Raw genomic sequence first — 14,965 nt, 5'->3', positions numbered from 1 at the left:
GATGCTTCTTGCTTTTTTTAAGCTCATGAAATCCATTACAGCGACGTGGCAGTTATAAATGTCTGGCTTTTTGTAAAACACAGCTCACCCTGCCTGCCGGATTACGTGTGTTTTATGCTTCAGCAGGGAAATTTAGTAAACGGGTCTGATAGTGGCCTTGAACATGAAGGGTGTGCTCTTTGTGGGTGAGCCTGTGCCAGTGTGTGTCCGTACTTTGTGACGTGCTCGTGCTGGGTTTTTGTCTGTGCAGAGATTGTGTCTGCTGTCACCAGGTCAATGCTTTCAGATAGACAGAGATTTACAACTAAAGCGTGTCATTTGTCAACATAAATATTCTTTTCTACACAGCTACACATTACATGGGATTTCAAAACCATGATATATACAGAGTTTATGTGTTAATGCTGGCCTGCTGGTGTGAAGTAATGCACTTGTCTCATATTTCCAATAAACTTGTATTAAATAAACCATTTATCAGAGCAGTAGTTATCTGATTACACCATAATGTAGTTTATAAAACCGTGTCACAAGGTGAGAAGCCCGGCTGCTGGGAGTCTTATACTCTACTGGTATGAAATGAAACACAGGAGAGGTGACCACACACACACACACACACACACACACACGCGCGCACACACATAAACAGTACACAGCACTAACCTACCATGCACACACACTATTCATTGAATTTTCAATCATCAAAGACGTCCTCTCTGGTCTTCCTGTTTCTCCTATTTGATCTTTTTGCACATCCTACTTTACAAAGGAAAATAACTAAGTGTGTATAGGATGTTTCCTCTGATTGTTCCTGCACACTTTAGCACCATGTGTTTGATATTCTTTCTCTTTCACTTTTTTTTCTTCTTTCATCCCTGCGTCTATACTATTGTCGTCAACACTCTACTTCGGTTTATGCGGCGGATACGATAGTCTAGAATCTTAAATGGAGTTTATCGAAAACGTTTCACTTTCAACAATAGGCAGCGCTCTTCCTGTCCCTGCCACAGCTGACTTTGAATTGCACTTAATTGCTCGGAATTACACAAAATGCCCTATGATTATTGCTAATTTTCCCACAACACAATAACGTTTTCATACCACCCATGAGGGGAATAAATGAGTAGGACTGATCTAATTTTCTTGTTTTTGTGAAACCTCTGGAGTGATGGATGTGCTTTAGCTTACAATTAAAAACAACTCATTTGATTTGGTGTTTTCAGCTAGGTTTTCTATATACCCACTTGCATAGGTGCTTCAAAAAAATGAGCTACTTCAAACATTATGAAAACAGCAATTCACTCTGCGCTCTGCTTTTTTTTTAGTCTGTGCTCCGTTAGTTCCTGGCCAAACAACGAGTTTCAGCAACGTGCTGTTTTGGGTTTTATTATATGAACCTTTTTTTTACAAATCATATTTGATTTCATGCGTAATTAGTTTGTCCATCAGTGGACGTAGGGGGTCTTACTGAGGCGCTCTCTATCTCTGAGCTCTGATGACACAAGCTTCAGCACAGGAGCCAATATGCATTATGGCAATAGCACGGTTCCACACCAACGACCTCCGGGAGCTCGTTTCCCATAACCCCTTGTTCAGCGTCTCCTCTCTACACACCTGCATGGAGCAGGAGCTTGGGTTTTCCAGGACTGACAGCTGTTTGATAAAGGCACTGAGGCACCCTCCGTTTGATTACACTCGAGGATTTAATTGGGTTTTAAGGTTAGGGTAAGAAAAACAGATGTTTAAAGAGGTTTCAAAAATAATAATCAATTATTTTTTATAATATTTGGGAAGCAAATGTAAGGAGCGTTATTTAGGTCTCTTAGAGATTCAATCTAATTTAATTCACTCCCCTTCTCTAAATAAACAATTCTAAAACCTTTTTTTCGAAGCGGGGGGAGAGATGATAGAGGTAATCAATATTTCCAGCAATTTAATTAAAACCGTTAGTGGAATAAATCCATTTAATTATCAGTTAATGGAATACAAGGTCATTTACCTGACAGCAACTTTGAAGGTGGCTTACTGCTATGACTGAGAGCGGCGCTAAGGTGTCAGAGCCATTTAGGTGCTGTCAGAGCCCAGCTTTAAGATTCCCCTCAGCACGTTAACCCCTCCTCATGCCCAGGCTGCCTTCTGCCTTCTGCTGCCTGCCTTAGCAACACACACACACACACACACACACACACACAGACACACACAGAACAGGGCGTTTTTCGACAGGCCATTTACAGCTCATAACCACAGCTAATGAAGACCAAGGTCATCAGATGGTGCTGTACCTTATGAATGTGTGTGTGTGTGTGTATGTTTGTTTGGGATATAGTTAATAATGGGACTACAGTGAAAATTTCATTGTCCAAATAAACCCTGTTACTTTTTATGCTAACCTTGAGGTTGTTTGAGCTTGGAGAGTGAAATACAGGATTGTGTGTGTGTGTATGTGTGTGTATGTGTGTGTTTGTGTGTGCGTTTGTGTGTGTGTGTGTGTGTGTGTGTAAGTGCGTGCTCTGGAATAGGAGCTTTTGGAGCGTGGAAGTTCGAGTAATATTTTTCTTAGTGAGTTTATTTCAGTCTTGGCTCTGTGGAGCTGAAGGAAGTCTGTCTGCAGCACCAACTCTCTCCATCTGGAACAAATACAACAAATAATAAATAGAGATACAATGGGGCAGAGAAATCGAATTTAACTTGGCCCAAAGCACTTACCTGAAATGTGCATATAATAGTCCTGGGCATTTGTCATTGCGAATGGTTCTGGAGTTTTTGTCCTACTGTTAATGAAATAGTAAGCTTGGCTCTGTACACTGCGTTCTGACTTTACACATCGATCTCCACAATGGCTTTCTCTCTCTTATTACTAAAATCAATTTCTTTCTGTGATTGCTACGAGGAGCATTTAAAAGCACGTATTTCATGCGAGGCATTCTTTCTTCTGTCTCTGCTTTACGGACATTACAGAGTTATTTTTGCAAACGATGTCCTACACATATATGTTGTTTTTGTAAAACACGTATATGTTGCTTTGGTGAAACCTGTCAGTTTTAAAAGGAAAATATTTATACTGAAGTCATAGTGCAGTCAAACACGAGCGCGTTGTCACAGTGTTTAATGTGCATTAAAGTGAACCTAACAGAATAAATCCATTTATGTAATTCATGCACAGGTATGGAAAACACATATGATGTGTGTGTGTATGTGTGGGTGTGTTTGTGTGCGTTTCTTTGTGTGTACTGTATGTGCGCCTTTGTGTGTGTGTGTGTGTACAGAATGTGCATGGCTGTATGATTGTATGTATGTGTATATGTGTGTCTGTCTGTGTGTGCATGTGAGGTTGTGTGTGTATGTGCATGGGTGTATGTGTGTATATTTGTATGTGAGGTTGTAAGTGTTAATGTCTGTGTCCTGTGTGTGTATGTGTTTGTGTATATGTATGTAAATGCAGTGTGTGTTTTGTGTATATGTGTATCCATATATGTGTGTTTGGTGTGTGTGTGTGTGTATTTTGCACGTGTGTGTGTGTTTTGTGTGTTTGTGTGTCTGTATCTGTGTGTGTATGTGAGTTTGTGTGTGCATGTTAGGTTGTGTATGTGTTTATGTGTGTAATAAGTATGTGTGTGTGTATATGTGTATGCATATACGTGTGTGTGTGTGCATGTGAGGTTGCATGTGTGTATATGTGTATGTGTGTCTGTATCTGTGTGTATATGTGAGTGTGTGTGTGTGTGTGGTTGTGTGTTTATATGTGTGAAATAAATATGTGTGTGTGTGTGTGTGTATTTATATGTGTGTAATAATAAGTGTGTGTGTATATTTATATGTGTGTAATAATATGTGTGTGTATGTGTGTAAGTGTGTGTGTAATACACAGAGCCAGTGTTTTGAATTGCAATCTGGACAGCACTGTAGGCGGGAGAGCTCTACATAGCCCTATCTATGTGAGACTGTTTAATCTTTGCTTTTTCCTTCTAATCCACTTTGAAATGCAACCTGCTTTCAAGTCGCGCCCCCACCTAAATAAGTCAGCTCTTTTTTCTGCTCCTTAAAACGGCAAAAAAAAAAAGAAAAAAAGGCAGGCACACAGAAGTAGCGCACTTCCTCCGGTCTAGAATTAAGATCAGATTTTTATGTTCCGTAATTATTTCTTAATTAGTTTGCATGTTAATTAAAATGGTGGCTAATGTTAATTACCTATATTAATGGATTCTCCTGTAGCACCTGCCTGAAGCGTTTGGCTCGTTGTTCAAAATATCTTCATCTAAGCCGTTCGGCTCGGTCCGTCAAGCTTTGCTGAAAAAGCAGACCCGAATTGAAGTCAGGATTTTTGAAGCGAGTGTCTCTGAAGTAGTTTCCCGCAATGCCTTTGTTTTTAGCTCTTTTGAGAAAAAGAGTGAGGAGAAGAAACACGGGGTGCTTTAGGACATTAGGAAAGAGAAGTTTTGAAATGTTTAAGGAACAAACTTATATTTCCCAGTACACAATGTAAGTACTAGTCATAAAGTGGTGTCTCTGGAAATACGTCTCTCTACTTTGACATTCTTGCCACACGGCTTATCTGATTGCTTGGCATGCATGACCTAGCACTGCAAGCCAACACATATTTAAGTGAGGCTAGTCTGTATTAGATTGAAAATGTTGATGATCACACAATCGATCTAACCCCACCTCACCCAACTAATCTATAATGTGAGCATGGTCTGTGGCCTCCTTGTCTCTTCCTCCTCGTGGGTCTCCAGGTGTTTAGACTTCTTGGAAACGGGGATCAGCGATTAAATGTCACCTCTCAGCAACAACGTTAAATAAGAGGCAGCAATTTAGCTCCTAGCAATTGCTAATTTCACGCCCTGATAAATGTTGCAGGAGCTAAAGCTTTCCAACTGCCTCAGATATTTCTTAAAGGGGAAGGTGGTGAGGCAGGTAGATCACTGATCTGTTGTTCCACTGGGGCTGAGACTTTTGAAATGTGCTTTAATGTCAAGGTCAGAGGGATTCTTAATGCGGTTGTGTTTCCGCTAAACGTAATCCGAGCCCTGTACAGCGTTTTGAGGAGATCAGTATTTTATAGTCAGTTGTTTGTTAATTGTGTGGAGCATTTGTCACAAATATATCACGCTCACAAATTGTGTCATATCTCTCTCTCTCTCTCTCTCTCTCTCTCTCTCTTGCTCTACTCTATATACTAAATGCCCAAACAATCTTTTCAGATTTTTTTTTTTGCTCTGGTCCTTTTTGATTGTTGGTTGTTCCACTGGCTGTATAGATAGCTGCAGAAATATGGCCTTCAGTTTTAACTGCTCACATCATCAAATTTGATGAAGCAGCCAACAACAGGCCATGAATGTGGTTATATCAGAGCCTGTTTAGCTGTAGAGGACTGATAAGGATGAAGGAATGAGAAGAACTCCTGTCTTACAACGCTGTAATAACTCTCATTATTTGGGCTGTAAAGTCATGTGATTCATACACGGAGACAGCGTTACGTATTAAACCTGGCTTTTTACAGCTGGTGATTGGATGGTAGTAGTTTTCAAATGAATTTCAATTCCCTCTTTTTTGCACAAATATTCCTCTGCATGTAGGTGAGGGAGGACATAAAGCCACATTGTTTTCTTTCCCGTGATCCTGTGCACGCTGAAATGAATTATATCCCTTCTTATCTGAGCAGGATTTCCATTTATTTATTTATTTCCCCCAACTCAAAATGGAAGTCCTCTCGGAATTCTGTGAAGCTGAAGCTTTGCTATTGTACGTGCAAGTTTATGAGCTGCTTTGATAGAACTCTTGCCCGTTTATGACTGCTGGCACGAGCTCACACAACTCCCGGCTGAATTTATTTTCTGAGCATGCCTGCACTGCGCCGCGCTACGATACTGCCTGGGAACATCAGGACGAGTCTGATGGGAGACATTTCAAACAGGCCGATGTATGTTCTGGCTGGTTGGAACACCAGACGAAGGAAGAAAGGCGGGGTAAGGAGACTTCCCACAGTTTTCAATCTTTCTGCGATGCTCCTTGCATTCTGAGAAGACGATAAAGAAATAAACAAACCATGTGTTTGGTCATATCGCTTAAGCATCCAGTTTAAGAGGTAGCCACAAACCCCTGTGCTACCATTCTCACTGTTGCTACTGCTCACCAGAGTCACATAGTTCTCCTTGTTAATTTATATCGCTCCCTCGTTGCTTTCTTTAACACTGTTTGCATGATGGCCACCCACCTAAATCCTGTTCTGCCTCCATCTTTTTTTAGCTGTCGTTTTTTTTTTGTCTCAAATGACAGAGCGGATTATTTTAATGCAATGCTTTATTTGCATTGTGTAAAAGATTGAGAAAAGTATTTTCTGGAGGTTTTTTGTAATTTCATAAATCCCTCTGGTAGTCCATTTAGTAAAAATGTTGTTTGTTTATCTTATCATTTTTGTGACCTGAGCAGCTTTGTTTCTATTTGTCTTTAATTTCCTCATGCTGCAGAAGGCATTACGGTAGCGTGACTGTAAATGAAAGACATAGCAGGATCTGCCCCAGGACCTAACAGTGTTTGTGAGAGAGATTATGAGTTTATTATTCATGTCAGAAGCACATACGGATCAATCTCGGTCTGATCTTAAAGGAACCTTGCGCTCTATGCTTTTGACTTCAACTGCTTTTAGAACATCTGATATTCCCTCCTGCTAATTTTTAAGGCTGCTCACTCTTATTGACGTTTTTTTTGAAGAACAACCGCTGGAAGCCCAGACTGTTTAGAGCCTGGTTTATAAATTATTAATATTTAGCATACGTTTAATTTCCTTGCGGCCTGATATCTGAAAGCTCATTGTAATTATATCCATGTGTGAAGTTGGAGGAGGGAGAGGCAAAGGAAGTGATCACTGTAGCGCTCTCCCAGTGCGTGATTGACAGCAAGATCGCTCGCTTGAGTCCCAGGGGACGTGGAGCTGCGGAAGTTTCAAGGGGCTATGAAATTGCCAGTGGCGTGTAAACAAAAAGCCTAAAATGACTTGATTCAGCAGATTCTGATCAAATTTACATAACTCGCACATTCTCCAGACAGGAGTTACCAATGATCTAAATTTATATTGACCCCTTTGTATTTCTAGCTCCTTTAAAGCAGGTTTGTTTTTGACAGCCCGAGAGATGCTGAGTTTTCAGTAATACTGTTTGAAACAGGAATAGAGAATGTGCAGACGAGGTCCGTAAGTTGCTTCGGTTGGGTTATTTTCCTCAACGAACGCATAGCAGCTTCTGTGTTCCTTAAAACACGCCATATCGTCATCAGTTACACCACAGCACTGTTAAATTCTTCAGTGTTGATTCATTTCCTGGGTGTAATTCCACTCACAGGTTTATATATTACTATATTTATTCTAATCCTTTATCATGTCTATAGTCACTCGTTCATACGAACCTGTGTTGTGGATGAGTTACATCACCAGGAGCTCTAATGCATGGAACTGTATATTATAGTATTGATATTTCTCATGTTCACACAAAGGAACTGTATTTTCCACCGGTGCCGCCATTGGCTTTTATAGATTTCTTATACGTCTCTGCTTCGGATTGTAAAGCTGAAGTGAAAGCTAGTCATGCCTGATCACTGGAAGAAGAATTCGGTCTGATTTACAAACTCTTGAGAAAATAGGGAAAGAAGTATGGATTCATCAGGAATCACACGTGCCACCTGGAGTCAGCGCTCCACACTGGGCAGGACTGTCTTCACAGTCAAGGTGGCTGGGAGAAATTGCTTTTGTCTGTGGCGGGCATTAGTCATTATTGTGTGTGTAAGCAGCTCCAGCGGGATTGGGTAATTAGGATCCTGACATGGCATCAGCGAGCGAGCTGAGTGAATCCGAAATGAAGGCAAATGAAAGCAAATTCCTCCGAGGGGGAGACGTGAACGCGCCGCACTTGCGCCGCTAATTTTCTTGGAGCTCCTAGTTAGGTTCATTTCATTCCTCCCAAATGAGAAAAGCGCCAGAGCCGAGCGTTTGATTCCCGCCCAATAAATGGAATGAAAAGGCAACACATCTTTCTGTTGATTTGCTTGTTTATTATCAAGGGTAGCTTTGATTGAGGAGCAGTTTGCATTCGTGGAATTGTTTGACCTTTATAGAGGCATCTGCAGAGCAGGCGGTGTGCCTTCTGGAAGGAATGTAAACCACTGCGCTTCATACAGTGTCAAAAAATGAGCTAAAAATCAAAGCAGGCTGTTAGAAATTTTATTGGCTTGCCACAGATTCATCTCCGCATACTTTGGGCTTTAACTGATCTCCGTTCGCCCAATGTAGCCAATTTTCTCGAGCACAGATGCACAGCAGGAACTTTTTTTCCTCACTGGCTCGAAAAAGTCAGAATTGCGTGTGACTGTAGTGACTATAACCTAGAAAGAACAGCACTTATTACACACAGAACTCATTACTTCTACTATTTAGTGTATTTAATTTCAGACTGCATTGATAATGTATGTTATGATAATGATGTAACTGTGTTGTAATAAATAAAGCTTTTGACAAATTAAAGGGAAAAAACATTGTTGACTAAGGTGTCAGAATGACTTCAGTGTTTTTTTGGCATAAGGTCTACAAGTGTCTGGAACTGCACTGGCATCGAGGACATCATTCTTCCAAAGGATATTCTCTCAGTCGGTGTTCTGATTATGGTGGTAGACAGCGCCGGCTCACACGGCTGTCCAAAATCAAACAATTCAGTGATCGCTCATGTACTGTGTATGAAAAGAGACCATTCCCATCAGGATAGAAAAGACAGAAACACAAAATAGCGCAAAGACACAGACTTACAGAGCCACCCTTACTGTTCCCTTTAATTTGTCACCTGACTGTATATAAGAAACCCTAAAAGTTAAAAACTGTACATTCTGACTTGGTGTTGGTTTGTGTGTGTGTGTGTGTGTGTGTGTGTGTGTGTGTGTGTGTGTGTGTGTGTGTGTTGTGTAACAGGTGCAGCAGTGTTACCGAGAGGCCCAGAGGGAAATTGTGGATCAGATGAGTGTGAAACTTGGAAGTCAGCACTACTGTTCCAGCTCCAGCAGAAACAAAAACATCTCTGTCATATCCAAGTCCAACAGGTACAGGAGAAGCTGTTCACATATCACAATGCTAACAGGGCAGCGGTCAGAGGCTTGAAGTACAGGCTGAAAAAGAGATTAAAAAAAATCATCTAGTAAAAACACAAATTCTGATTCTAATTATCCCAGATTTTTCGTTTACATATTTTTTTGGCAAATGACTGTTTTTATGTTCCTGGCATGTTTATATATAAATGTATAATGATTCCTTAAACATAAATTATAGCAAATACATCCTCCATCACTTTCATTTGATTTGTAGAATTTGTCCCGTCAGTTAAATGGCGACCCTCCTTCTATTTCTCCTATACACTAATGGAGGAGAGGAAGTCTGGAGGCTGGACTTGCCTCTGTGCTTTGGCTTTGAATCAAGCATCGTTTTAATCCTTTTAAGCCCTTCATTCTAATGATTTATTTTCTAGAAAAAAACCTGTAATGATCCTTTGAATTTTAATGACGAGCTGCCTGCTCAAGGATTCATTGTTTTGACTCTTTGGCCCTTACCTTTTGCTTAGAAACATGTCTAGAGGGAGGAGCTGTCGAAAGCTATCGCCAGGGCTGCCTCTCTCCATTTCTCCTCCTCCATCATGGTGCTGTAGGGCACACACCCAAACACACACACACACACACACCCAAACACAAACACACACACACACACACACACACAACACATGCTTCATGCTGACAGAGACGGGACGTTTGCCATTTATTCACCAATCACAAACTCTTCCTAGAAAGAGTCTCTTGTCTTAAAGAATGGTTGTTGGGGCAGTGAAGCAGTGACGGAACGGAAGCTTCTGTATTAGTGCCTTAAATTAAATATCAGCTTCTATAAAGTGTCACTTTACCTGAGCTGTGAGAGGTGTCAATAACAAGGGCTGGACATGAGAGGCTGAAGTGGGGTCTGATGATGAATTCAGTACAGTAATGCATCTCGTAATCCTCCTTCACCCCCTCGGAGCTCAGTATGCCAAACTGATATGAAAAGAACAGTGTCTTTAGTCTTCCTGTGACTCCTGCTGGAGAACACTCCAACATTCATTTAAGCCCAGACTGAGCAGGGGAAGACAAATCATAAATGCATTAACTAGCCCACTGGGCAGTTTGGTCGCCTGGAGGTTTGGTCAAAAAGTGAAAGCTGAGAGTATAATAAGAGATGGTCAACTAGTTAGCTAGAGAAATGCATTAATACACCTCGAAGACTCATAAAAAATAAAAGTAATTGGCTAACATTTTGGCTAGTGAGTTTTGGTGGTTTTGTTCCGTTCCCTATTACTGACTATTATTGAGTCTGATTTCTTTCAAAACGTTTATTTGAAATGTGACTCAATTACAGTACAGGAGATCTTTGCAGTTGAATTTTTTTTGTTTTTTTTGCTTTTGCTCATGTTTCATGTTCATGCGTTTTCACATACCTGCATGTTTCTGAGTCGATATACTGTAGATCATCTGCCATTCTTCCATGCTGGTTAATCCACATGGTAAAATGCACCTACCTTCAGTAAGATTGTGCCGTGGCTGATGTGTGTTGTGCGGCAGGCAGTAGGATTCTGAACGTTATACAGCTACAATGTGTGCAAGGCGTGAAACGAGACTATGAAGCTCCTGCCTGAAAACTATTTGTAGGGTTTCAAATTCAACATCACATGAAAACTATTTGTATGGTTTCATTTTATAGGTTATTAAACCTACCTAACTAATGGGCATCTATGTATTAACAAAAAAAATAAAATAAATAAAAGCTCAGATACTGAATTTAAACAAATGTCTACCTGATTTTGTTACTTGTTTAAGTATTTAATGCTATGTTCTGGACAAACAAAACATTTGCTGTGGATCAGAACAAAGGATACAGTCTATTAGACAGAGTTGTATAATACATTTGTATATTGGACTCTAGACTCACTGTAACATTGCTTTAGTCTTTCAGTTGCATCTGGTTGATCAATGTCATTTTTCCAAGTAGCTAAAATATTCATATTCTCTTCACCATTGTTTTGTTTCATCAACGCCTTCTTCCTTATGCAAATACATGCCACAACGATTGTTGAAATTACATATGTAGCAGTGCAATTCAGTCCCACTCTTCTGTTTAGTTTGTGTCTGGGCTGAGTTGAAATAAAGGAGAAGTGTTGATTTTTCTCTCGCTTTCTGATAGTTATTTGTGTAATCTTATTCATAGTTTCTTTCTCCCTTTGGGGACAACTCTCTGGATTGCTTATAAAAGCCCGACAAGAAAATGGCACTAGTTTGACATAACTGTCAAAGTGTTCTGAAGCAGTATGAATGCAAAACAATTTCCCTACTTATGTATATAAACACATGGCCCTCCTGCTGAGGCCCACACACTAAAGCACAGATACCAATGTGTCTGAGTTTGTGTGTATGTGTGTATTGACATTTGTTGTTGTGTTTGTTTGCATGTGCTATCATGCAATAATATGTCTATGGAATGTGTGTGTGTGTGAGCATGGACACAATGGCTCGTGGTCCTTTTATAAATATTTGATGTCCTTTCATGTCAGGGCTGAAGGCAGGCTCGGGGAATAGGGAGGTGAAGTCATGTTTAATTAAGTTGTTCTGGCTCAGGATCCGTCACTCAATGCGCAGGTTAAAGATCCCTTCTGCTTCCGACCCCTTTCACACCTCACTTACCTGCACCACGGCGCCACACACTAACGGGACAGAGTAATTGTGTCTACTTGTCAAATATTCCCTCTGTAAAAGAGCAGCATGCTGCCCGGGCTCTACCTTTCTCCCACCAGATGAGCAGCAGAGAGGAGAAGAGAATGTGCTTTAACCAAAAATCAACCGACACAGAGCACTTTTAACACGGCTGTACTTTTCTCTTCTCCATTCAGCCTATTAGAGTTCGAGAGCGAGTACCAGGGGCTCTGGGATTGGCTGATGGACATGGAGTCCATCGCGACGGACAGCCACGAGCTGATGATGTCAGAGGAGCAACAGCATCATCTCTATAAGGTGAGAACGGCATCAGAGACGGACCCTCTGTGAGCTTGTATCACTTTTAATCACTCATTAGGATATTGTGCTGTAATAACAGAAAAGCAGAGTGATAGTAAGACACAGGAAAGTGAGACACAGGGAAGTTTTTGCTCCTTATTTGCTCTGCTGATGACACATGAGGACATAAGGAAAGAGGGAGCGATGTAGTTGTAAATAAAAAGGAAGTAAGTAAAGGAAGACCGAGCCTCATTCCTTTTCTCTCACATGTACTCACCTTGTCTCAATGAATTTTTATTAGTGAAAGATAAAGCTGCCTACTTTTGTGTTAGGGCAGTATATTTGTTCTTGTTTAATACAAACTGATTTGGGGTCTCTTTTGATTGCATGCCCACCTAATAAATATGTACTGCGCTTCCGTGTTCTTTATCGTATGTGTGTGTTGGGTGGGCTGCCTTTATCTGCCGTGGATGGCGGATTGATTGGGAGCCGTGCTTGTTTGCCCACATTTAGGGCTTTATCACGCTGGAAGGGGAGATAGAGAACGCTGCTCGCTGTAAGCCATGGCCCGTAAATCAGCCTCATTTAGGTTGCCTTTATTGGACCGATCCTGACACTCGTCATCCTCCAATTGCTCGGAGCATATGGCATATTTCAAACGAGCAGATTGTGAATCATAAAGAAATGAAATTAATAACCAGCTCCACTCGCAGTGGAAACAAACTATAATGACAAGCAATGGCGAAGCCAGCCGCTACCTCTTCCTCCTCCCTCTGTACTTTATCGCTTCCTCTACTCCGAGCCTCCCGAGGTCACCGCCAAGGTCAGAACTAATCTTCCTGCTCATCGGGCATAGTGACCCCTACCATTAGTCATATCTTACAGTAAGATAGAAAGGAGGAAATATAATGCCTTTTCTTCTTTCTTTTATATGCCTGTAAGCCATATTGTCTCGCTCACAGTAATGCGACACCTCTGGCCGGCTCTCTCGTGGATCACGCTCATTCACACCGAATGATGGCTTCACTAAAATGGCTGCTGTTACAGTTTGTGTTGCTCGTGCGGTCACGCATGATGTACACATGAACACGTTAGCGGTGTTAACCAGTGCATTCTCTTCTTCTGATGAACATTCATCTTAGTCAGACATCAATCAGAAGCAATGCTTATTTGTGTGTGTGTTTGTGTGTGTGTACTGCAGGCTGTGAATGCCTTCAGTGTTTACTGACAGCAGGAAGAGATCTCTGTCTAAACTAACGCGCTCTGATGCCTCTACTGATCAAAGCTCCTCTTTAACCAAACTTGCCTCATGTTTCTCTCTCTCTCTCTCTCTCTCTCTCTCTCTCTCTCTCTCTCTCTCTCTCTCTCTCTCTCTCTCTCTCTCTCTCTCTCTCTCTCTCTCTCTCAGTCTCTCCGCACACACATAAGCTTGTTGATTCAGAGAAAAGGTGTTGTAGTGATATGCTGCAGTTTATTAGGAGCTGATTATGTGTTGGTGCATGTTAAATCAAAGGAGGTGATGTTTTCCACAGCAAAGCAGCAAAGAAAGCTGCTCCCCTAGGACCCTGTTTGTTCAATTGCAAAATCGATCTTTTTTTAGTTTTAATTTAATATGTCTGCTTTATTGTGTTGATTTTATGGTGTTGATACCTATGACCTTGGTTTTGCAGTCCAGAAGTTTGCTTAGTACCAGAGCTAAAAGTGCATGGATAAAGAGTCAATACATTTAGTTTTCTAACTAATAATTACATCAGTAACAGTGGAAAAGCTCTGAGAGGTTATTTTCGGGTTGTATTTTGTATGAAAATGGCAGCTCTGTGTTGCTGTGTGTATCTGAAAGAAAGAGAGAAAAGGTTAGAGAGCATGTACTGTATGTGTGTGTGTGTGTGTGTGTGTGTGTGTGTGTGTGTGTGTATGTGCATGTGGGGGGATATAATCTGCATTATGTCTGACAGCATGCCTGCAATGGTAGAGTTACAGAGGTTGTGTGAGCGTGACGCATTGCTGCTTTATGGAGCTGGAGCAGGTGGCGTTTCATGCGATTCTCATCACCGCCACCATATCTCCTCTCTCGCTGTCTCTCTTTTCTTTTTTCTTTTTATCGGCTCTTTTTCTTTTTGTGTAGCTCCTGCTTCATAGCAAATTCTTCTTATTTCTGAAATTTTCCCTGCCTCTGTCTCTGTTTCCCTGCTTTATTTCCATTTTATTTATATTTATTATTATTTATTATTTATTCTGTCTCCTAAATGATTCTCAGTGCTATTAGCAGATGAGGTATTTTGGTTACACATTACAGATTAATTTGCATTGTCTAATTATGATACATTTTAAATTTGTGCATCGTTTAAGTCCCCACTGGCCCTACAGGTTCCTGTGTGTGTGTGTGTGTGTGTGTGTGTGTGTGTGTGTGTGTGTGTGTGTATGGGATGCTGGGTGCTTTCTATAGCACTTCTCTCTGTCTCAGTCCCCATAAACAAGCTTGCTGCGATTAAAAGCCACAGTGTCCATTTAAGAGGCAGTGATTGAGTCGGTTACCAGGGCAACCTTCCAAAAGTAAACAAAAGTTTTTTTTCTTTCAGGACGCTTACAAATAATAAAACTCTTCCGGAACAGCCTGCAGGGATTTATGGAACTTGGCAGGCTAGGAAGTGACTGTTCATTGAAAAGGAAAAAAGTGAACACTTATCATGACCCTGAGAGAGTCGAGGCTCACGGTGGGAAAGTGTGTGTGTGTGCGTGTGTGTGCGTGTGTGCGCGTGTGTGTGGGTGCTTTGTATACACATTAAAGTGCAATGTTTGGTGGTGGGTTTTAAAAATAAGGGAAGCGCAGATGTCTGTTAGTCTGATAAAGAAGTGTTTATCTGTGTTAGCTTTGGTTCTGTTGGTCTGGACTCCGGTACAACTCTCAGTCTGGCCTCATTAGTGA

General features: G+C 41.1%; 1 protein-coding gene across 1 annotated transcript in view; it reads left to right on the top strand.

Moving 5' to 3' along the window:
• Nucleotides 1–14,965, top strand: part of akap6 (A kinase (PRKA) anchor protein 6) — an 88,357-nt gene that overhangs the window by 41,109 nt on the left and 32,283 nt on the right. Inside the window, exons 8-9 of the mRNA XM_060879777.1 lie at nucleotides 8,948–9,075; nucleotides 11,937–12,057. Of these exons, the coding sequence (XP_060735760.1) occupies nucleotides 8,948–9,075; nucleotides 11,937–12,057 (249 nt within the window). The remainder of the gene's footprint in view (nucleotides 1–8,947; nucleotides 9,076–11,936; nucleotides 12,058–14,965) is intronic.

Source organism: Tachysurus vachellii, chromosome 10 (assembly GCF_030014155.1).
Source record: "Tachysurus vachellii isolate PV-2020 chromosome 10, HZAU_Pvac_v1, whole genome shotgun sequence".
Lineage (NCBI taxonomy): Eukaryota > Metazoa > Chordata > Actinopteri > Siluriformes > Bagridae > Tachysurus > Tachysurus vachellii.
The sequence above is the reverse complement of the archived record's forward strand: the minus strand, read 5'-3'. Positions and strand labels throughout refer to the sequence as shown.